Source organism: Pteropus medius, unplaced genomic scaffold (genome assembly GCF_902729225.1).
Source record: "Pteropus medius unplaced genomic scaffold, Ma_sr-lr_union100, whole genome shotgun sequence".
NCBI lineage: Eukaryota > Metazoa > Chordata > Mammalia > Chiroptera > Pteropodidae > Pteropus > Pteropus medius.
The window spans coordinates 1,925,296-1,948,421 of NW_024345479.1; the positions used below are offsets into that span (position 1 = coordinate 1,925,296).

Sequence of the window (23,126 nt, forward strand, 5' to 3'; positions counted from 1 at the left end):
ACGTAGTGAAAAACTTCTTTATAATTTACCTGAGCCCAAAACATGACTGTTTTACGTAAACCATTTTAGGTAAACCATTAAGGGTTTTGAGGATTTTTTTTTTACATAGTTTTGTTATACATTGTCAGTTTTTATTCCAGCACCTACTTATATCTTTAAATTTCCTGTGCTTCATGTACAGAATGGCTTCTGACCTTCTTATTTCTTTTAAATCCAAATGTGTTCATTAAAAATAGAAGCAAGCATGAGACTGTCATATATGCCATGTGGTTGTGCACATTTACATATTGAAATTCATAGTATATTCTCTTCATTTCTCCTTCACAATACAGTGTGATAGCATAGTGTGTAGGTATGTTAAATTTTATTTCAGATTTATTTTTTTAAAAAAAGTGTGAGAAAATTTTAGAGGAAGAAATCCTCTGTCCACAAGCTTGCTCCACCCTGGGCCAGATGGTGAGATAAGCATGGGTCTTCCGCCACCTAGTGGCTGAAGTAGAAATGATAGGCAGATCCCAGTGGAAGAAACACTTTCCTGCCCAGATATCTCCTAGCGATTCTGCTAACCCTTCAGAACACGGCCTCCACTGCCAACTCCCCAGGCCCCATCTGCCACTAACTTGCTGTGTGACCCTGGAGAAGGGCACTGCCCTCTGTGGGCCATAATGTGTAACGTGAGAGGTGGGTAAAATTGGTTTCTGAGGACCCTAGAGGGCTGCCACACTCGATCTTCTCAACCAGGAGCATCCTATCCTGTCTTCTGTGCCTCATGCCCAGGGAGTGACCTTAGGAGTGGGTCAGGGAGGTCAGGATAGTCTGTCCCCTTGGAGGTAGAGGGCCGATGGGCTGGCCTCCTAAGCTTCCATCCCAATCCCATGTTCTTATAAGGTTGCCATGAGCCCCTGACCCTGGCTGGTCCTTATGCCAACTGCCACTGCTGCCTTTAAGGTCAAATCTGTGGTAACTCCAAAAATAGAATTCCTCTGCGATTAAATGACCCCCACACCCAACCTCTGGCTTCCCAAGGGACAGGAACTCTCTGAGGGCCAACTTCCTCCCTCAGACTGGGACTTTCTGAAAGCTAGGGCTGGCTTCTTGCCTCAGACTGGGAATGTCCTGAAAGTAGGAGTAGCCTCTTCCCCTCTCCCTTCCCCACCTCCAGATTGGGCCTCCCTGACACAGGCCACGTAGGCCCTAGACCAAGGGCTCCCCAAGGGCAGGCCTGTCTTGAAAGACCCAGCACAAGAAAGGCCCCAGTGTTCATACCTGACCCCCCAATCCCCAGCCCCCTGTCCAGATACTGAGAAAAGGCAGCAAGGCGTGTGTAGAATAAATATAACTTTATTCTTTATCCAGTAGATCTCAGTGGAAAGTCCAACAGTAACAGGTGCACCAGCGGGCTCTGGGGGGATGAGACCCCAACCCCGGGGCATGGGGGCAGGGCAGAGCTAGCTCCCCCAGCCCAGGGGATACAGGGGATGAGGGGAGGGGACCCCCTATAGGCCCGTCCTGCGGGGCAAGGAGGGGGCACGAGTGTGGGGTGAGTGGTGTGGGGCAGGCCAGGGAAATGGAACTCGGGCCAAGTGTCTGTTGGCCTGCCTTTCTGCTGTGTGTGTGTGTGTGTGCGCGCGCGCACGCGCGTGTATCTGGGGGCCTGTGAATGGTGCTGGTGGCTGTGAGGCTGGGAGGCAGGGATAGATCAGGCCCTACAGCCGGCCCCTTCACAGTAGGGGCTGGAGGGCTTAGATCATGTGGGCCCTGACTGGGGAAGTGAGGCTGGCAGGCCGAGGGGAAGCGGCGCAGCTCAGCCAAGGACACAGGGCTTATATGTTCTGAGGGCACCCCTTGCTTTGCCCCAACCCATCTCTCGTGGTGGGCCCCCTCCTTCTAGGGGCTGCCTGGAACTGTCCACACCCAGTGGTTAGGCAGAGGGAGAAGGGAGGCTGGCTGCTTCCCCAGCACGAAGGGGTGGGCGGGGGGAGGGGCGGCAGCCTCAGAAAGTTAGTACTTCACAGTTTTAAAGAGAAAACTGAGGAGAAAAAGGCTGGGAAGGAGGACTAGGGGGACACAGGGACATGAAGAGTGGGAGCCCCTTTGAGCCACTGCCCTCCCCCAGGACCCAACCCCTCCAGTTCTGGATCCAGCTCCCCCCAATACACAGCACAGATTCCTTCAGTATAAATGTGCTTAAAATGAAAATTCTTATTTAAAAAAATCAAAACCAAAAAAAAAATTAAAATAAAAACAAAACCAGCGAAAATTAATACCTGGGGGTTGGTATGGCAGGGTATGTACAGGGGAGCCCCCCCACCCCTGGCCCACCCCCTCTGTCACCAACCGAGGCAAGGGGGGTTCCCCAAACCGGGGGGCAATGGCTTGTAAGTTCTGAGGATGGGGGAGCCGGGTCCTGGCATTTGCTGGTGATGAAGATGTGGCGAGGTGGGCAGAAGGCTGTCTTGATGAACGCAAGGCCCCCAGGCCCCATCCCGAGGCCCAGGACCAGGGGTCCTCATTCAGTTCATGACCTTGCCCCTGACATCAGCCCAGGCTGCAGAAGTGGCAGTCCACAGCACCCAAGCCTCTGTCCAGAGTCACCACCTCCTCCCTCCTGTCCAGGGAAGGGAGGACAGGTGGGGGGCAGGGTTAGCTGGGGTCACATGGTTGGTAGAAAGGCAGAGAAAAGCCGGGCGAGGGGCGAGGGCTGTGTCCACGGGGCACAGGTGGTCACGGGGAGTGGGTGGCCGGGCTGCTTCTGTTTGAACTGGGGCTGAGGCTGGGGCTACAGCTGCCAGGTGGTGGGGCCAGGCCACCCCCATCCCGCCCCCCGCTCCCCGGCTGTCCACTCAGAGTATCCAGGCCCTCTGAGTTCTCCAGCATTTCCTGGATGAGAGGTGGCATGGAGCCCGGGATCTCCATCTTCAGCGTGATCACCCGCTCAGCCCCTGCAGGAGAGGAAGGGCAGAGGTTAGCACACACACCCAGCTCCCCTAGCCCAGCAAGCCCTGCAAGCAGTGTGACTCCAGGAGGGAGGGCACAGTCGGTGGGACAATCGGCATTACGAACATCAACATCCACTGTGCACTGAACTCGGGGCTCAGAAGTTCTGAACTCGGGCTCTGGGGTCAGACTGCCTGGTTTGACACTGGACCCTTCCTATGTGCTGTGTCCTATGGCTTCTCCTGTTGACACCTCAAAACAACTCTGAAAACATCATCACTATCCCTACTCCTCCGATGGGAAACAGGTTTGGAGCTGTTAAGCAACCTATTCAAGGACACATACCCACACTGTCTGGTTCCAGAACCATGCCCTTAACCACCACGCAGAAGTGACATTGCCACCTTAGAGCTCACAGACAGGAGTTCTGGGCACAAAGATAGGGGGTGTTGGCTCAGATGTGGGGAACCTGGCCCCAGGTATGAATGGCAGGTCTTGGGTCAGGCCCGCAGGAAGACAGGACCTCTCTCCAGATATGGGAGCCTCACCCTTAGCACTGATGCTTCGCAGGTCTGTGATCTTCATCAGCATCTTTGGGAACATGTGGGGACGGCTGGGCCTCCGTTTCCGCACATAGACCTTCAGCGCCTCAAGCAGCGGCTCCTGCAGCATGTCCACCCTGTCTGGCTGCTCCAGGTCCTGCCGGTCTGAGGAGGCAATGGCAGCCGTGAGTAGCTACCCACGCCGAGCTAAGAACACAGCTGCGCTCCCAGGCTTGGCCACTAGAGGGCAGGCCTGCCAAGGCCACAACCTGAGCAGCTCTTCTGGGGCCTCCCCAAACAGGGCAGAGGAGAGGGGTCTGTGTGCTTGGAGAAAGGCCCATCTGAGAGGCTCTTAAATGTAAGCAAAGAGGAGATGGGGATGGTAGTTGCCCAAAGCCCACCCTGACTGCCCAGTTCATGGAGATGGGTCACCTAAACACAAGCAGTGCAGATCTAAAGCAGATGGAGATGCCCAGGCAGGTCCCGTTCCCACCCAGTATGGACAGCAGCACAATATTGCAGAACTCCTAACAATAAAATAGTAACCACAGCCAACATTTACTGGGTCTTACTCTGGACACACTGTGCCCTATTTATTAATGATCACTTCCATTGGCTTATCACCTTTACTGCCTCATGTTACAGAAATGGGGGCTCGGAGAACTTTAGTAACCTGCTCAAGGTCACAGCTGGCCAGGATTTGAACTTGGGTGGTCTGACTCTCAAACCCTCATTCTTAATCCCCCTACAAGGAGCACTACCCAGAAATGAGGAACTAGAGCTCAGGTCTCCATTGCCACACCCTTGCTGTGTGACCACAGACCAGACCTTGCCCCTCTGGGACTTGGTTTCCCCCTGTGAAAGGGGCCTGACAAGGGCCAAGGTCTATTTCTGACCCTATGATTCCTGCACATGCTGGTGAGCGGCTGCACCACCACCCTGGGTCTGGTCACCAGACCCAGACCCCCTGCCCACCTCCACAGATGAGGCAGATGGCGCTGAGCAGCCCAGTCTCAGCATCATCCATCTCCAGGGGCAGCAGCTGGTTGGCGAAGGCGAAAACCAGGTCCGTGAGTGGGCCGAAGCCAGCGTTGTGCATCTGGGTCCGGTTCAGGGTCAGCCCGTCCGAGAAGGTCATTGTGTCCTGCTCGGGCGTGTACCTCGTGCAGATCCGCAGGATCTGGGTGCAGAGGAGGTGGGAATTCAGGGACTCAGCCCATCCCCCCAGCACTCCCAGCACCTGCATCCATCCCCACAAGACCACCTGGCAGGCAGCCAGACCAGTGCTGCCCAATAGACCTTCTACAGTAATGAAAATGTCCTAAGTCTGCACCATCCAACACAGTAGCCACCAGCCAGTGTGGCCACTGGACACTTAACACATGCCAATGCAACTAAGGAACTAACATGAGTTTAATTTAAATGTAAATAGCCCCACATGGCAAGCAGCTACTATACTGGACTATGCTGATCTGGATCATCCTGCCTCCATGCAGAGAAAATTCTCTAGAAACTAGAAATTCCAGCTAATGACCATAGCAGATTAATGCCTACAGTTCCCAGGACAGGATATACAACGGGAGATTAATAAAGCATCAGCTTCAGACCCTGATTCTGCCTCTTGCATCTGAGGCACAGGGATGGGAGGCTGCCTGGAGACAGGACACTCTGCACCTCCTACCCCACCCCTACTGAGAAGTCACGCTCCAGGTTCCCCAACCTGAAGGTGGCTGAGAGCATCTGTCAGGATGACAGGGAGGAGTCCTCCTTGTCAGTGGAGGCTGTGGCAGTCCCCACTGCCCCCGATCCTGTCTCCAGCCCAGCTCACCCTCTGGCCCTACCAAATGCCCTGCAGTCCCCTGAATCCAACTGGACTCAGAACAGCGGGACTTTCACATCCTCAGTGAGGGACACCCTCTCCTGTGTCTCTTCTACAAAGCCCTATATGCCACCTCTTCTGGTAACCTTCTGAGTGAAGTGGGGGACAGCCCTCCCTCATCTCCAGTCAGCACATATCACAGTGTGCAACCTCTGTTTACAACTGTTGTATCCAAAAACAGAAGGTTTTCAAGAGAGGGGAGGTGGTGTGTTCACCTCTGCTCCTGACACCCAAGGCCTGGCCACACCGGGTCCCAGGTGAATCTTGACTATAGACTGAACAGGAGGGAAGATGAGCGGTTGGATGGAAGGCTTAACGAAAGATGGGGTGAGGGTAGGTATGTGCCGGTGAGTGTGAAAGAGTGTACGTCCAGGTGCAGAGTGGCTAAGTGGACAGGTGGACACATGGAGGAGAGGAAGGGTGGATAATCGGGCAGGTAGGCATTTGGACAGGTCCATTCTGGACAGATGTGTAGGAAGGAGGTTATCTGAGCGGCAGGACATCCTCCAAGGACATGGGGCAGTGCCCAGGTGGGCGGGGTGCAGACCCTCACCAGGATGTCCAGGCAGGCAGCCTTGAGAAGGGTGATCTGGTCGGCAATGGTGAGGGTGGTGAAGCCAGGCAGTTGCTTGGCGAACTCCACAGTCTTAATGATGCACTTGGTGGAGAGTTCACTGAACTTGTCCCAGAGGTCGATGTCCAGAGAGACACGTTGTTCTGAGCTATTGTTCTGAGAGGACGAGGGAGAGTGAGGGCCTTCTCCTCACGGCACCCCTTCTCAGCCTGGCTCCACTGGCCCCTACAGGCCTGCCCTGTACCCGGCCTTCACTTCCTGAGAGCTCCTTGAGAGGAGGCAGCAGGAGGGAGAAAAGGGGAAGGGGAGGATGTGGAGGCCCGGGCAGGGGTGAAGAGGAGCCAGCCTGGCAGAAGAAGGGGTGTCCCACGAGGGGCCGACCTGGGCCCGTGGCACTGGGTGCGCCCGCCCCTCCAGGCCGGAGGAAGTCATACCGTAGTGTATTTGCCCAGCTGGCAGAGTGCAGGGAAGGTCTCCTGATGCGCTTTGCGCACCTTCTCGATGAGCTCCCCCACCTCTGGTGTCAGCGTGTAGCTCTCTGAACACTCGGGCTTGGGCGTCTCCTTCTTCTTCTTGTTCCGGTCATTCCTCACAGCTGTGGAGGGCAGAAGCCAATGGTTAGAGGGCAGGTGCGGCCAGCGGTCCACCCCCAGCCCAAGCTCCTCCCACCAGAGCTGCTGCTTCAGACAGAGGTCTTCACCAGGCGGGCGCACACAGAGTATGCACGACAACATGCACGCACACACAATGCACACGCAGACAAGTGCATGAGCAGACAGGCGTCAACACGTGGTCCATCCCTCCATGCCCGTCTGACCCACATACCAAATCCTGTCACAGAGCCCCAGGAGCACAGCACCAGCCCACTGTGCCCGTACTCCCACGCACCTGCGCCAGCCCACACTCCAGGTACGCAGGGGTTCCCTAGCTGAAAGCAAGTGTGCAGAGTGTCCCACCTCTGCTTCCCTGCCACCCCCACTCCCTCTGCTTCCAAGAAGGACCTGCTCCTGCCTCCACTGGCCCCCAGCCCTCCCGGCAGCAGTTTCACTGGGGGTCCCTAGGACTGGCTCACAGGAAGCGGCTCCCCTTCTTGGGCAGGCAGGAGAGGAGTAGGGCTCCCCAGCTTGAGAGTGGGGGGCCCGGGTGGGAGAATCTCTCGGCCCATTAGCTGGGGGAGCTGACAAATCACCGGGGGCGCTGAGCCGCACACACCACTCGGCTTTAAAGAAGCGATGGGGTCGTTACCAGCCGATTATCCCAGACACACAATCACTCACAGGGCCAGTGGTGGCTGCTGCTGATGCTGGAGGAAGAGAAGGTGGGGGTGGGGGCCCAAGAGGGGCAGGCAGGTGGGGTGGGGGGAAACTGGTAATTTGGAGATCACTCATGTCGATTCTGCAAATTCAATAAAGTGCAAGGAAGAGAAGGGAGAGGGAGAGGGAGAGTGGGGGGATAATTTGGGAAGAGAGAATTGCAGCTGTGACAAGACGTTTATCATTCGGAAGCTTTAATTCTATTGAAATGGCAGCTGCTCAGCTCCGGGGCACAGAGCAGCCGGAGAGAAGGAGGGAGGAAAGGCGGAGATGGTGGTGGGAGGGAGAGGGGTCCCCACCCCGGTCCTTCTGCACTGAAAAGCTCTAGGAGAGGAAGGTGGCAGAAGCGGAGGGAGGAGGAGGTGCTGGGCCCTAGAGGTCCCAAGTTGTCACCCATTCTACAGCATGAAGCCGCCACTTCCTGGGATACTGACAAGGCAGCCCCTGCTTGCCTCCTCCGGCAGGAGGTGGCAGGGTGATACAGGGCCCTCCCCTCCTGTCTGGGGCTCCTCAGTCCCCCCACATCCCCTCCCCATTTCCCTTTCCACTGCCCTCCCTACAAAGGGCTAGGGGGTCCTGCAGCCCCCTCCCCCACCCCATCCCCCAAGGCTCAGGCTCCATGGCAACGGCCACGCAGACAAGGAGGCGTCTGTCAGCGTCATTTATCTCTGACATCATCAATCACCGGTCACCACGGCAACACCCGTGATTCAACACAAGAGGGTCTCCCTGTCCAGCCCTGGCTTCTTCCCTCCATGGGGCCTCAGCTGAGCCCAAACTGGAAACCCCCGTCCCTCCGGGATCTGAGAAGTCCCAATTCTCTCTTCTAACTCCAGGGCCCAGGCTTCACCAGACAATGGCTTTTAGATCCCTGTGCCAACCGTACCCTCCCCCAAACATGCACGCACGCACACACACCAACCAGCACCCCCTCAGTGCGGGCCTTCCCCTAAGAAGCACAATCCGAGGGACTCCTGGATGCCTCTGAGTCCTACCCCAAAGCCAAGCAGGGCCTAGAAGCCAGCCGGCAGCCTGGAGCAAACACACAAACACAAACAAACAAACACACACACACGTGTGCAAGCACACACAGCCAGCATGTGCAAACAGAAAGAGTTGTCTGCATGTGGACACACAGCTGGCTAGTTGTACAGACAGACAGACAAGTCCTTGCAGCTATACACAAACCGTCCTTAACCATGAGCCTGCATATCATTCCACGAGTGTGCAAGTTCACATCCATACATACACATCCACACACTCCTGCTCCTCTGGCCTTTAGGAGTACTTCAGGCCCTGTCTAGCATGTGACCCGGCCCCTGGCCCCTGGCACTCACACTCTTTGGACATGCCCACTTCGAAGCACTTCTGCAGCCGGCAGTACTGGCAACGGTTGCGGGTCACCTTGTTGATGATGCAGTTCTTGTCCCGTGACATGTGTACACCATGTTCTTCTGGATGCTGCGGCGGAAGAAGCCCTGGATATGGAGGAGAGGGAGTCACGTCAGCCACATCCACAGTGGGAGCCACACCAGTGTGTGACCTCAGCCAGGGGGACAGAAGGCAAGGCCATTGCCGCTCCTAAGCCTTTGACCATCACCTACCCAAGCAGGCCAGATAAGGTGGGAGAATGGCCCACCTGCAAGGATACCCCCAGAAGAAACCCAATACCTGCCTCTACACTGCAGGTAGGCAGGGGTCTTCCCCCAACCCATACCTGCAGACCTTGCCTCCTCCCTCCTGGGGAAAAGGGCATCGGGGCTGCTGCCAGTGAGTCGCGAAAAGGGGGCGAGGGGGCTAAAGGGGAGGGAGGCAGAGCTCTGGAACCCACAGCCTTGGGTGCAGAGCACAAGAAGAGAAGGCAAGCAGGAAGAAGCCATGGAGGACATACACAGGCTGGCCAGTGGGACAGAGACATACACACTCTCAGGAACAAGCAACAAGACACATGTTCACCAACCAGGGAGATGTGGACAGACCGACCACAGCTGGACCCAGACTGGTCAGGGGCTCCAGACACAGGCTAACCAGACAGATCAGAGACAGACCGGGAACAACCAGACAGGATAAGCAGACACACAGTCTGAGGCCTTCTGCTTTGCCCTGGATCTTGGCCCTACACTCGGGGACAGCTACTATAGGCTTAGGGGCTGCCTGGAGCCCCCAAGACCCTAAGCTGTAATCTGTATAGGTATAGAGGCTCAGGCTTTGGGAGAGGAGAAGAGCCATGCCCACAGCTGCTGGGAAGGTGGCAACCACATCTATACCCTGGAGCCTAATGTGGGTGCAGGAAAATCCAGCCAGACACTGGAGAGCCCACGGCCTCGGCACCTGAAAGAGAGGCCAAGGCAAGGCATCTGCTCCTAACTGCCTCCTGCCAGGCTGCCATGGTGAGGTTCAGGCAGGGCCACTGGGGGCAGGCCTCCTGGGTCCCTAGCCAAGAGCCAGTCAGCAGCCAGCTCACCATGGCAACCTGGGCAGCGGTGGCAGAGGAGGCATCCGCCCTGTGAGCTGGAGGATAGAGACAGGAAAAGGAACTCAGGCGGGAGAAGACCTCTGGTTTGGGGGACCCCTACTCATCCACAGGGGTTCTATTGCAGGCTTCCTCTCCTCCAAGGCTGCTGCCACCTTTTACACAGGAACAAGCACAGCAGTTTCAGGGACACCCCCACCCCCAACAGCATACTCCTAGGACATGACAGTGGGGACATCCCATTTATCTAACCAGGACTATCCTTCCCAATGACCCAACTCACCTTGCAGCCCTCACAGGCGCTGACCCCATAGTGGTAGCCTGAGGATTTGTCTTGACAGACAAAGCAAGGCTTGTAGATGCGGGGGAGGGGGGGCGGTGAGGGAGGGCTGGGCACTATCTCTTCAGAACTGCTGCTCTGGGTCTCAATCGCTAAAGAGAGAAGAGGGAGCGGCGGTTAGAGACCCAAGTCACCATCCTTAATACCATGCCCACCCTGCCTCATGATCTCCCCCAGGAGCCTCTCCCAGCCTCACCACCCCTGCCAGGATTCACGCTCGGTGGGCAGGGGCGCAATCTCAGGAAAGCTGGGACACCCCAGCCAGACTTACGAAATGAGGATGCCAATGAAGCTGTCAGCACCCCATCACTCCTATCTACTTCCCCAGGACCCTACCTTCAAACCCAGAGAGATCAGATAATAACCATCAGATTTATATGTGGACATGGCTATACCTGGGCAATACGGGTGGGAGTTGGCCCAGTTCTAATGCCCTGGCCTCCGAGCAGCTCGGCCCCATCTCCCCCATCTCCCCCAGTTAGGAAGGAGTTAAGGCCTATGAGGAGGGAGGGAAGAGGACACAAGCTAGGGGCAGAGGAAACTGGGGTCAACAGGATATTCAAAGCCGGCCACTCCTCCACCCCCTTGGCTTCCGTTCCTCCCTCCCCTCTCTGCCAGCAGCCACAGCCCCTCCTCCACCCAAACAATCCCCTGGCTAGGGACTCAAGGCAGGGTGCGCAAAGAAGAGTTGCAAAGCAGGCAGGGACCCCTTGGAGACAAGGAAGAGTCCCTATGGGCCCCGGAAACCCCTTGCTCTGGGTGCCCAGCCTGGGGGGAGCAGCATGACAAAGGGGGTCTGTTCCCATCAATGCTCAGTCTGTCTGGCCTCAGTACTATGTACTGATTACTATCCCCTCCCCTCCTGTTATTCAGCTCCAAGAGGGCAGCTGGGGTGACCCAGCCAGCAGGGCAGCCCTCACTAGCCAAACTCTCCCCAGTGCCTGGCCCATGCCCATCACCCCAGGCAGAACAGGGCTAGGTTGGGTGAGAGTTGTCTGTGCCCAAAGCCTGGGCAGATGGGGTGTACATGCTGGATGGAGAACTGTGACTGAGGCAATCCCAGATTCCCAAGGGGTCACCCAGCATCCCCCTGAGGCCCTTGCCAAGTCCACTTGTCCAAAGCCAAGAGGAGTCAAGGATGCCTCCCCAATAGGGAGATCCCAACATACTCCCATACCCCAGAATCCTATCTAGTCTCACCCCAAACTCTAACACATAAGGTTCCGGCATTCAAAGGGGCCCAGAGCTCCCAGCCTAGGCACCTTATAGCCATGAGTCACATGGCCCCAAAGTCCAGGCACAGAAAAAAGAAGCGCCTGGACACTGGAGGCTGGCTGCATGCTACTACCCTCTCCCTCTTACCTGCAGACACACCAGGGACTGCCAGGCGGTTGCTGACAGGGAACCAGGCCAACAACCTTGGCAGGGCTTTCCTGGCTCTTAGTAGGGCCTGGGTACCACTTCCCTGGTCAGCCTAGCTGACCAGCACTACTGTGGCCCCATATCCCCTTGCCTGACCAGAGGACAGCCCACAGCAAAGGACAGTGGATGTTTACATTTGCAGTAGTCCACAGACTCTTCACTGACCCCACCCTCTAGCCCTCTCCTCTGCTCCTCACCCCAATACCAAATTGCCTGGGGCTGGTTTTCCCCCACCTCACTCTCCCGGAGGCCAGACAAGCAAATCAGACAGGCGAGAGGCCTGAGAACAGCTGCTGGGGGGGCAGGGTTGGGGGGCTCTGGGTGAGGTCAGTGAGGCAGAGGGGTGAGTGACAAAGGAGCCCTTTGTTGTACTAACTTTTTCCAAGACGTAAAAGGAGTAACAATAGACAATCCAGACTGGTGTGGGGGGTGTCAAGGACATAGGGATGTGGGGTGCTGTGGCCTAGAATCCCAGTCGGCCGACCAATAAGCAGAGGATGAAGGCACTAACATGCCTGCTCTTCCCTCCCCATCAGCCCTTTGCCCTGGGTCAGCCTCCCAAAGGCCTACCTCTAAAATGGACCAGACTGGAAGGGGAGAAAGGGAGCTTTGGGGTAGGGCCTGGGTACCACTTCCCTGTAGAGTGGAGTGGAGGAAGGGGAGATAGGGCATTGGAAGACACACAAGATACCACGATGAGAGACAGACAGCTCTAAGACCAGAGACAGACTACCAGGGCAAAGGGCAGTAGAAATTTGTAGCTCAAACAAAGTCCGGAGAGTGTTTCTGGAACTGAAAGGATGTCCTCTTTAAAATTGTTTTTTGGTAGCATGACCTGAGGTGGGGGGCTATAGTTTGGGCTGCGAAAGGCCTCCTTTCCACCTATACCCTTCCCACACACCTGGCAGCAGCTGGCTGCCTTTGAGGCTATAACGTCGTCTGTACCCCCACCTCCAGCACATCCCCATCTGTCACCAGGTAACAGTGCTGAGGTTTCCCAGTGTGCCCTTTGAACCCAGAGCCCTGGCCCAGTCCCCGCCTCCCCAGGGCTCCCGCCAGCAGCTTGGGAAGGTGTAGAGCAGTCTGGGCCCCTCTGAGCCTCTGCAGAAGAGTTAAGGACACAGCTTTAACTCTGCCCACACAACCTATGAAGGAAAGACTGCCATGGCCTGGCCCCTCCCCGCTCACCTCCCTCCCCGGAGGCCCCAGCCCACAAATCTCTCTTCTTCCTGCAATAAGACTAGTCCGAAGAGGCACCACACCTTCTCAGCTCAAAGTTCCAGAGCCCAGCGCAAGGCTGGCAACGGCCCAGAAAGCCTGGGTCCCCTCCCACCCGCCGGTGCTGCCAGGGTGCCCCTCCCCCGCTCCCCTCCGGGCGGGCAGGAGGCGCAGAGCGCTCCGTATTCCCCACGCCCCAGAGCCGTTCGCAGGCTCGCACAAGGGGCCGGTTTCCTGGAGGAGATCAGCAGGAAATCAGCCGGGCCCCTGGCCAGCGGCTCCCTTCCCAATCCAGCTGGCGCCCGCTCCTCCCCAGCTCCCCTCACAGCCCTTGGGGAGGGCTGGGAAGGGGCCACAGGGTCCTCGGTACCACCCTTCCTCCTCCTGGGGGAGGGTGGGGTGGCTCAGCACGGCAGCCGAAGAAGGCCCCTGGCCCAGCAGCCGCTGATAAGCATCTATCCCCCTCCCCCCACTACGGGCCACGTGCTTCACATTCTTGGACGTCTGGGAGCGGGCGGAGGCGTGAGCAGCAGAGATTGGTGGGGGACAGATGGGGAGCCACATCCTGTGTACCCCCTTGTACTCTAGTGCCCCCAAATGGGGGCTTTAGGGAGAGCGACAACATCCCCAGGGCCCTGCTGGACCGAGGTCTCCTTCCACATCCAACCTGCTATCTCTTCCCACCTTTGGTGGAGGAGGTAAGCTTGAGTGGAGAGGACCTCCACACACACCAAGGGGTCCTTCCAAGGCAGTGGTAGTGACCCCGTGTACTCTAGACAGGATCTAGTTGCCACCTCCAGCCTCCAAATTCTTCCAGTGCCACAGAACACCCCTGCCCCAGCCCGCAGCCTTGGGGGCTGAGCCCACTGGCACCTCCCCCACCCAGGCATATATACACAGCTACATAAACTGCAGGACCAGGGGTCCAGTCCTGGAGCTCTACCCTACCCCAGACAGAATGTGAGGGACAGGCCTCCACATCCCCACTGCCTGCCTCACCAAACTTTCCCCTGCCAGACTTGGGGCTCCTCTTCCTTCCCCTTTAGTTGGGACCACAAGAGCTGAGCTGCCCCCAGAAGCAAAGGAGGAGCCCAAGGTCTCCTATCCTTGCTTCTTCACCTCCAGTCCTCTGGAAAAGGCAGCCAAGGTGGTGGAGGGGATGACCATGGAAGCCCTGCCTCAATTATGCTTTTTTTGGGGGGTGGGCGGAACACCTTCCTCCAGCTCTGGAGAATGGGAAGAAAGGTCCTAGAGTCTTACTTCTCACCTTTTCCTTTTTGCCAAAGTCAACTCAGGCTCACAGCCCAGTCCTTCCCACTGCCTCCAGCCTGTAGCCTCCCAGTAGATCTGCCCCTGAGGCAAAGGTCAGGGGGCAGGACAAAAGGAAAGGCTGAAATTAAGGTGGCTCTGGGAGGGGCAGAGAGGTTCGGTATCTCTGTCTCTCCCCCTACAGCAAAGGGGCTAGGGGCTGCCCTTCAACCCTTTCCAATCTGCCAGGCCCCCAGAGACCCACTCACCTCCTCCTCCCTGACAGGCAGGAGGAAGGCAGCAGGTCCCAGACAGTGGGAGAAGCTCCTGGGAAAAGTTGAACCCTGAGGAGGTTAGTGAAGAAATCTGAGCCCTGTAACAATAACCCCCCTAGCAGAGGACCAGCTCTCTCCCCACCGGGTACACTACACCTGCAAAGCTGGGTATGAACACACCCAAAAGTGCAACCCATGCACTCGCAGCCCCCAAGTGCACAGAGCCTCCTCCCTGCCAGAGGAGGCTGAACCCAGACAGAGGACAGTGAGGAGAAAAGATGAGCATGCTGCCAAGACTCTAGGATTCTCAAGGGCGACTCTCTTAAAAAGGGATATCCCAGTACCTGCCCCTATCCCCAAGTGAACACAGGGTAACAAAAGGACACAGCTGGGTTGGGAGGGGATGTATTCATTTCCAGAGTAGCCCCAGACCCACAAAAAACCACACTCATCCCCCATAGAAAAAAACGGGATTAGGATTGGGGGGCAGGGATTCTTTCTACCAGAGCAGCCCTTCCCTCCATTCCTGGGACAGAAGCCTCAAAGATGCCAGCCAAGTGTCTAAGGCCAGGGCGACACTCAGATGGGCAGGTGCCTCCAGAGATGAAAGGGTCGTTTAAGATAGCAAGAGTGTCTAATGAAGTTGCCCTTTCCTGCCACACCCCACTGCCAACACCAAAGACATCCCGTGCTCCCCTGACACCCACCCAAACGACTCAAGGGCAAGGGCTGGAATCTGGGGAAGAGGCCCCTCCTCCTCTGGCAGACAAGCCCACAAATAGGACCTTTACCCCACCCTCCAGGGCGAGAGCGAGAAAGGACTACTCTGCTATGAAGCTATTGGATTCCAGGTGAGAAAATATAAAGTAGGGCAAGGGGCTTCATTTCTCCTCTAAAAAGTGGAAGGAGAAATGAACAAATGTTTCCTAAAGGAAGGAACCCCCTAAGTTCCTCAGCCCTAATATTAAATAGCACCCAGGGTTACTCGGGGAGTCCAAATGTCCAGCAAGGACAACCGGGTTTCAGCCAGAGACAAGGGAAAGAGAAGGGTGGCACGACCCCCACCACGCCCCCAGGCCCCTCATCCCCCAGTAGGAGCACATGCCCCACAGCCCACCCCCAACCCCTACAATACGAGAGGGGCGGCGGGTACCTACAGTGGTTTGAGCCATTCCAAAGCGGAGTCCGGAGCGGGGTGGGGTAGGGGCCGGGGGCTGGGAGCCCCTTTTCCGGGAGCAAACAGGCCCGGTTCTGGTTATAAAAATCCACCACCAGAAACGGGTTGGGGGTAGGGGTGAGCCCCCCCACTTCCACACTCTCGTACATATTCCCCGCGAAGATAAGAGGTCCGGGCGGGGAAGTCCTGCGCGCCGCCTCCCTCACTCAGATGACGGCGCCATCCGAGGAGAACAGCTGGGGGCGAGGGGCACGTCCCCCCCACCCCGCCCCGACTGGCAACCCAGGCCGGGGGTCGCCCTCTGCCCGAAGTCCCGCGTCTAAGTCGGCCTGCCGCTCTGCCAGTCCCAGGTGAAAAGCCGGGAAGTTGTGCGTGCTGGGGGAGACGGGGTCCCTCCACTCTCCCCCGGAACGCCCGGCCGAGGCCCGGGAACTCCGCGGCTTCACCTCGAGGGGGCTCCCGTCTCGAGTCTCATGGTGTCCGAGGCAGAGCCCCGCGGCTCCCCAAGTGCTCCGGCCGGGGGCGGGATCGGCGCTGGCGGGGAGGGGGTCACGGAGCACTTCCTCCTCCCCGCCGGGGCTCCCGGGCTTCTCCTGGGCGAGGACTCCGGGTGGGGGTGGGGACCCCGCGCGGCCCCGCCTCCGCCAGGCGGGTCGCTGGGGCTCCGGTGATGCACGCTGCTGGCCCCCACCCCCAGCATGTGTCCCCCTCCCCTGCAGTCCCACCCCCTTTCCTCCGCCCCGTCCCGTCTAGGCGCCGCCCCTGGCTTAACCCCTTCTAAGCGGGTCTGGCTGCAGCGGGCGAAACGCTGGGACTGAGACGGTGAGGCGGCATGTGGATGGGCGAGTAGGGGGAGCCTGGGAAGTGGGAGGAGAGAAGAGGCGGCGGAAGGGAAAAGACACAGGAGGAGTACGCTGAGTACAGACGGAGGCCGGGTACGGGGAGAGGAGGGGGCTGCGCGTGGAGGCAAGGACGGAAGAGGGGCGGGCATCCCCCCATCCCAGTTCCGGCTCCCAGCCTCCCCCGTGGTTTGGTCAGACCCCGATCCGGCGATGCCACGGCGGGGGAAGTGGTGGTACGGGGAAAAGGGGGGTGGTCCCGGTGTACTCCCCTAACACAAAACCCCACTCAGCCCAGGCCTCATTTGCCTAATGCAATGCGGCTGAACTCTCGCTGAACTCGCCTGGAGGCGCCTCACCTCCGGGTGACCCACCCACCACTACCCGTGACATCACCCCCTCGCCAGCCCGCCCGTGGCGCTCGCCCGCCCGCCGGCCCCCTGCCCAGCCGAACCTGGCCAGCTCCCCGGGAGACGCGGAGAGTGGCCGCGGGAGGCGAAGGGCCAGGGCGCGTGTGGCTAAGTGTTAGTGCCATGGACGCAGCGTGCCGGCTGTCCTGGGTGTGACATTGTGCTGCTTGGAAGCTGTGTCGGATTGAGACACTCGGCTTGTGTCATTGTCTGTGACATCATGTGTGACTCCAGCCGGCCGGCAGCCCGCGGGAACCCGACGCGGCAGCACGGGTGCTACAGCACAGAAGCGTACAGAGGGGGCTCTCCTCCCCACGCTCTGCGTGCTTCCGGCGAGCAAAGCCCCGCCCAGGGTGTCTCCCAGCCGCAGAACCCGGAGGGCCCCCAGCGCACAGTGCAGCCCTAGAGCGATCAAAGGAGGGCCTGGTGCCTTCCAGCTGACCACTTCCTCCTAGAAGCCCTCAGGATGCCTGTTTCTTTGCAAGAAAGGCCTAGGTTAGGTAGGTCCGTGAAGGAAGGGATGCTTCTGGAGGAGAGGGTATCCTATGACTCCCTCTGACCCTGCCTCCAAAAAGGGATAGGAATTTACATGCTTCCTAATATTCTAGAAGCCAGGTTCTTAACATATATTATCCTTTAATTCTCACAGCAACTCCCAAGAGATGAGCGGGCATTATTCCTATTTTACAAATAAACTGAAGTCTCAGCAAGTGGGTTGTCCAAGATTACACTGCTAATAAAAGGTAGAGTATTTGAACTTTCTACCGTCAAGGCCCATATTCCTACTATGCCAGGCCAATTCAAAGAAAAATTTTCTGAGCAGCACCTATGCGGATACTCTGGTAAGCCTGCTCTCAAAGACCTTGTGGAGCAACAGCCATCAAGCAGCTAATCACAAATTATATATACTGCAAACTGAGATAATTGGTATTTATGTTTTGAAGAATTAATGTAGGTACCTGATTTAGGTTGAAGGGTCAGGGAGGACTTCAAAGCAGAGACCTAGTCAGGCAAAGAGTAAGAAGGAGAGCAGTCTCAGTAAAAGAAAGAGCCTGGGCAAAGGTCTTGGGGTTATAGAAGTTAGTTCATTCAAGGAACAGAGAGAGTACTGTCTACGGAGCATAAAATTCAAGAGAAAACAGGGCACAAGACCAGGCTGCAGAGGTGGGCTGAGGCTAAACTAGGTGAGCTTGTATTTTACCCTAAATGCAAGGAGAAGCCACAGGAAATTTTCAAGCAGAGAAAAGGCAAGATCTGATTTATAGTGTTGTAAGATCTTTCCAGCAGCTGTCTGAGGAATGGATTGTAGGAGGGTAAGAGGCCAGTTAGAAGTTACTACAGCAGTCCAGGCAGCACACAATGGTAGTGCAGTCTAGGAAACTGGCAGTGGTGATGGACAGAGGAAGGTGGATTCTCTAGACATTTGGAAGGTAGAATAAATGGCAGTAGGGTGAAAAAGGAGATAGCAAAGAGGACTCTGGTATGTACTTGTGCAATAGCAAAGTTCTCGAGACAAAAAAGAAGTCTACTGGGATGGTGGACAGGTAGGTAGGTGTGGGGCTCCGAAGTGAAGTCTCACCTAAGAGGTCTGGGCTGCAGATGGAATGCTGGGCAAACCCTGGCAGTGAATGAGATAGCTGGGGAAGAGGGCAGATGCTTTCACTGCCCTTCATATCTTTATTCCCCAATGACAGAGCTCCTGGGTACCAGTTATGCACTAGGCTGTGTGTTCACAGCTGCAAGGTGCTAAGGGATCTGAGACTGTCTCTGCCATCAAAGACCTGGGGATCGGGAAAACATCTCCCAAACGGTCATACCTCATGGCAGGTACTAGGTAGGGAGAAGTCACACTTCCCGGTAGAGATGAGTGTTGTACGAGGAAAAATAAGGACCCACAGGCATTCAAAGGAGGAAGGGAGAGTGTAGAGAATTACTGGGAACATCTGTGAAGTTTCCTGGGAAGAGATGGCATTCAAGACGTTCCTTGAAGGATAGACAGGATTTCTGAAACTGGAGAAGGGGAGAAGTTGGGGTGAGATGCCTGTTCTGGACAACAGCAAGTTCTAGGACAGGTCAGAGCAGAACAATGTCCTGGGGCAGTAGAAGAGAGAAGAATGAAGGGTCTGACTAGCCCCCTGCGACTCCATGGCTTAACTGAATTGGCCCCCACTTATGCCAGCAGGGCTCCCTCCTGTCCCCAACCCCATCTGGAGGGGATAACAGGAAGTCATGAGGCCTGGAGCCAGACAGACAGCAGGTGCCAGTACAGGGCGGACATCCCACAAGATGATTTCAAGCTCTATGCACCCCTAGTCATCACCGCTCTTGCAGAGTACTTGAAGCTCATTAAGGTCCTCATCAGTAAGCAGGTCACTGTGGCCTCACAGAAACTCTTCCAGGCAGGAACAGATCAGTAGTCTTGCTTTAAAGAGGAGGAAATAGACTCAGAGACAGGTTGGGTGTCTTGCCCAAGGCCACACAGGAAGAGCTGTCCTTTACGACTTCTGCCTATGGGAGACTTGGTCTGTGGGCTGGTTGAATTTCCTGGCAACTCAAAAGTCAAAATGGGGCAGGAGGACCGCTATTTCTGATCTAGCCAGGTCTGAGGGCCTCAGTCCACCTTGGAAGACTCAGCTCCACTGGCTCTGCCCTGACTCCATGGAGGAGGAGGAAGAGGAACAAGAGGAAGAAGGCAGTGTGGGCATGGCCCCAAAGTAATTTGAAGAAGGGAAACACTTCCCCTTTCCACATATGCTATCCCTTCCTAAGGGTAGTTGAGGGCCTGTACTGGCACATCCCCTTGGGCACACAGCCCTTGGCATGTAGTGGACACAATGTCTCAGGTCTTGGCCAGGCTAAGAGCAGGACAGGCTTCCTTGAGTCCCCTCCCCTAGCCCATGCTGGGATCCTGCCCTGAGGGGGTCTGTGCATTATCAATGCTGCCAGATAAAAGGTGAGGGGCCCCATTTTCATTCAAAACCCCATCCAACCATCTTTTGGCTGATTCTGCATTTTTGGAACCAGGAAAGGCATCACTAGCAGTACCCCCTGCCCCTGGGCTGTCCCTCTTATTGTCCAGGGAAAAGAGTGGGCAGGAGGGAGGGAAGGAGAAGACTGCAAAAGGGAAGGAGTGGCAGAGGAGAGGGAGAGAAGGACACACCCCCTCCGCTGTCACCCCAGGGTCCCCCAGGCCTTAGGGCTATTTCCCAGTCCCTAGGCATGCACGGCGAATTTGTGGACAGAAAGGAAAAGTCTGAGCCAGTCTTTTGGGGCACCCATCCTCGGCACTTCTGATTGCTTCCAACCTCCCTGCCCTCACCCCACAAATTGAAACAAAATAAGAACTGTGGCTTTTACACTCCGTTCCTACAGTGTCTGTCTGAAGATGGGGGAAGGTTGCCTGCTGAGCTCTGCACACTCCGTGGGCTGCAGCGGACAGATTCTGAGGGTGGGGATGGGTGTGAACAGATTGTATCGAGCAGCTAGCTTCCAGGACAGGATGGAGATCTGGCCCAGGCCTCTTATCGCTTTTTCCCTCCAGCCTTCAGGACCAAAACAGAAGAGGGGGCGTGACTTGGGGCTTGCCCACGCCCCCTACTGGGAGGAGGGAGGTCCTAAGGTAGAAGCGGGGCCTCAGCCGTGGGGGAGGGGTTTTCAACATTGGCACTGAGAACCCAAGGCTCTCCACCCCAGGAGTGCCGCCACAATATCCTCCAGCAGCTACCAACCTAGATGGTGGAAAATAGCCCAGCTTTCCCGGTCACTGAACCCAGTCGCAACCTTCACCAGTGGCTGTTTCCTCGTGTGTAAATGGAGACAATGTCTTTCTACCTGGGTTGTAGGGATTAAGATTTGTAAAACAGAGATAAAGTCCCACACACAGTAGGTGCTTCACAGATGTTAGCATCCTGTTCTCTCCAACTCCCACCTAGAAGGGGCGTGGGTCCGTTTTCACTGTCACAATAGCGGTACCACGGCAATGAGACAGCAATGACCACGAGCACAGCACGCAGCTAAGTGCATTACGTCAATGATCTTGCCTAACTTCAGCCCTCTGAGGGAGGTTCTGTTAATACCCCTGCTCTGCAGACGAGGAAACATGCTCAGAGAGGTTATCAGAGGTAGTAAGTGACAAAGCCTGAACTCAAACTACACTGCCTACTCCACAGCACCGCCCCCTCTCCTGCCCCTGCCCCTGCCCCCGCCGTGGAATTCCTAGGGTGAGCAACAAAAAAGGCAGGTTAGGGTCCCCTCCAGCCTCAAAGATAAGAATTAGAGACCCTCTCCTCCCCAAACAAAACATAATCTACAGACCACTCCTCCTTAAACTATGCTCTAAATCACCGCCCCCTCCAACACACAAACAAGCTGTTATGCCCCAGCTCCAGATTTGATTCTCCCAAAACACAGTCAACTCTCTGACCCTCACCCCCAATACAGACAAACCATTAACTCCCTCCCCAACACACCCACCTGAACCCCTAAACCCCTAAAACACAAATCCTGACCCTCCCCAAAACGCCATATAACCTTGACCCTCCCCACAAAGCACACAGAATCCAGCTCTCCACAGTAAATACCAGTCCTCAGAGTCGGAGCCCCAGGGGCTGGGGGCACCCTATACCACCTCTGAGGTCTCCCACTCTGGCTCCCTGAGAGAGACTACAGCAGGACAAATAGGCGCGCCTCCCCACAGTGACCTGGAGAATACCTGTTATTCCACAGGGTCTCTGAAGAGTCACTCAAAACACCCAAGGTCCAGCCTCCTCTCAATTTAGGGATACGGATGGGAGAGGAAGAATGACTGTCCCAACACCTTTGTTAGTGGGAAGTAGGAAGAGGGAGCCTTATCAGTGAGGTTTCCTACAAAAGGATGGCAGAGAACCAGAGCCTGTCATTGCTCCCTGCAAGAACGGGGGCCACCAATGTCCACCTCTCCTAGGAGAGGCTGCCTGACCCCAGCAGCAGCCCCAAGCAGAGAGAGCAGGAAAGTCAAGGCTGCCTCCATCTCCCATGCATGTGAATTTTGATCTGTCATGCTTTGCTACCCAGAGCTGAGAGCCAGCCCTGGCGCCCCCCGCCCCCCGCCCCAGCCCTGCACAAGAAAGAGGGAGATGCCTCTGGTCCCAGAAAAGGGGACGGTCTGGGAGAAGCTCAGAAGGTGGGGGGTCAGGGTCAGAAGAGAAGCTGTCGTTTACCAGGAAGGGACAAGGAGCAGGGAAACCCAAAGGCTCACAGAGGGGGCAGGAAGAGGCATTGCTTAACCTGGGTGGGGAAAGCCAGAGAAGCCTCCACTTGCCCGAAATGTGGGCACTCCACCCTCGGGGAAAAGGTTACCAGGGTGGGAAGTGGGGGACCCGGAAGCTCTCTCCACCCACCTCTAAGAAAGAGGAAGAAGTTTGCAACATTCAGAGGGCAAAGCATTCGCTCTTCTGGCACAGGACAGGAAAAGGACAGGGACCAGGCCCCTTCCCACTCTCTGTGAGACCAGGTGAGCGGAGTGTCTGGGGCTCTGTTTCCATCAGCTGGGGAAAGACAAGTTGTCCATAGGCACCAGGTTACGGCCCCCAACTTCTCCCTCTAAAAGTCCCACCCTGGCAGGGAACAAATGCTCCAGTTACCCAAGTTGGAAATATGAACCCCAGTCCCTGTAGACACAGCAACTACACCACACGGACACTAGGAACCACAGCCACACTCACCCACTCCCCAGCAACCCTGAACTGAGACAGGCCCCTCCATCACCTGGCACAGACTGCAAGACCAGGCCAGAATCAGGTTCCTGACTCGCAGGTCACTACGCCACCGGCCTCACACCCTATGTGAGGACAGAAGAAAGGGAGGAAACAGAAGACGGGGGTGTGAGAAGGGGTGGCAGTGGAAACTGAGGCAGTATCTGATTGCCCCTGTGCCCCAAGGCTTAAAGGGTAGGGGCCTAAAGCAGGACAGACATAGAGCCCCTGCTTCCTGGGGTTGGTGGGGCCTGGGAGGGAGGGGGCCATGCAGAGCCAGAGGAGGCAATCCAGGAAGCAGTGGTGGTGGTGGGCAGACAGCCAGTGCGGGCAGTGAGACGCCCAGCCAGGGCCTGCCCCAGGGACAAAGAGACTCCCTGGCTCTGGGGAGACTGTGCAGCCCCCACACTGAGAAGGGGGCAGTGACCTAGCCCAGCCAGGCACACAGGGCAGTGGTGCCAGGCAGCTTGCCAGTGTCTGTGGGAGAGGTGCTGGGTGCCTGAGGCAGGGTGTTCAGTCCCTGCCGGCCAGGAGAGGTGGGACGCGTTTCCCGGGTCAGCAGCTGACAGGCCAGCCTACCCGTCCGTCCATGGCCTGTTCTGCTGCTTCCACCCCCTTTAGCCCCGGGCCAGGCCCCGGCTCCCTCCTCCCCGCCAGCCTTGGCCTGGCGCCCAGATGGGCCCTGGGGGCCTGAGTTACTGTAAGCGGCCTGGCAGGCCTGAGGCCTGGACTCTGCCAGCTGGCCAT

At 56.8% G+C, this 23,126-nt stretch overlaps 1 protein-coding gene across 1 annotated transcript in view; it reads right to left on the minus strand.

Annotated features, from left to right (window-relative positions):
* Window positions 1-2,182: 2,182 nt before the first annotated feature.
* RARA (retinoic acid receptor alpha) overlaps window positions 2,183-23,126 on the minus strand; it is a 43,371-nt gene continuing 22,427 nt past the window's right edge. Inside the window, 8 exon segments of the mRNA XM_039873568.1 lie at window positions 2,183-2,942; window positions 3,486-3,644; window positions 4,455-4,659; window positions 5,912-6,088; window positions 6,367-6,527; window positions 8,583-8,675; window positions 8,678-8,723; window positions 10,002-10,150. Coding sequence (XP_039729502.1) covers window positions 2,725-2,942; window positions 3,486-3,644; window positions 4,455-4,659; window positions 5,912-6,088; window positions 6,367-6,527; window positions 8,583-8,675; window positions 8,678-8,723; window positions 10,002-10,150 — 1,208 coding nt within the window. The 3' untranslated portion in view covers window positions 2,183-2,724.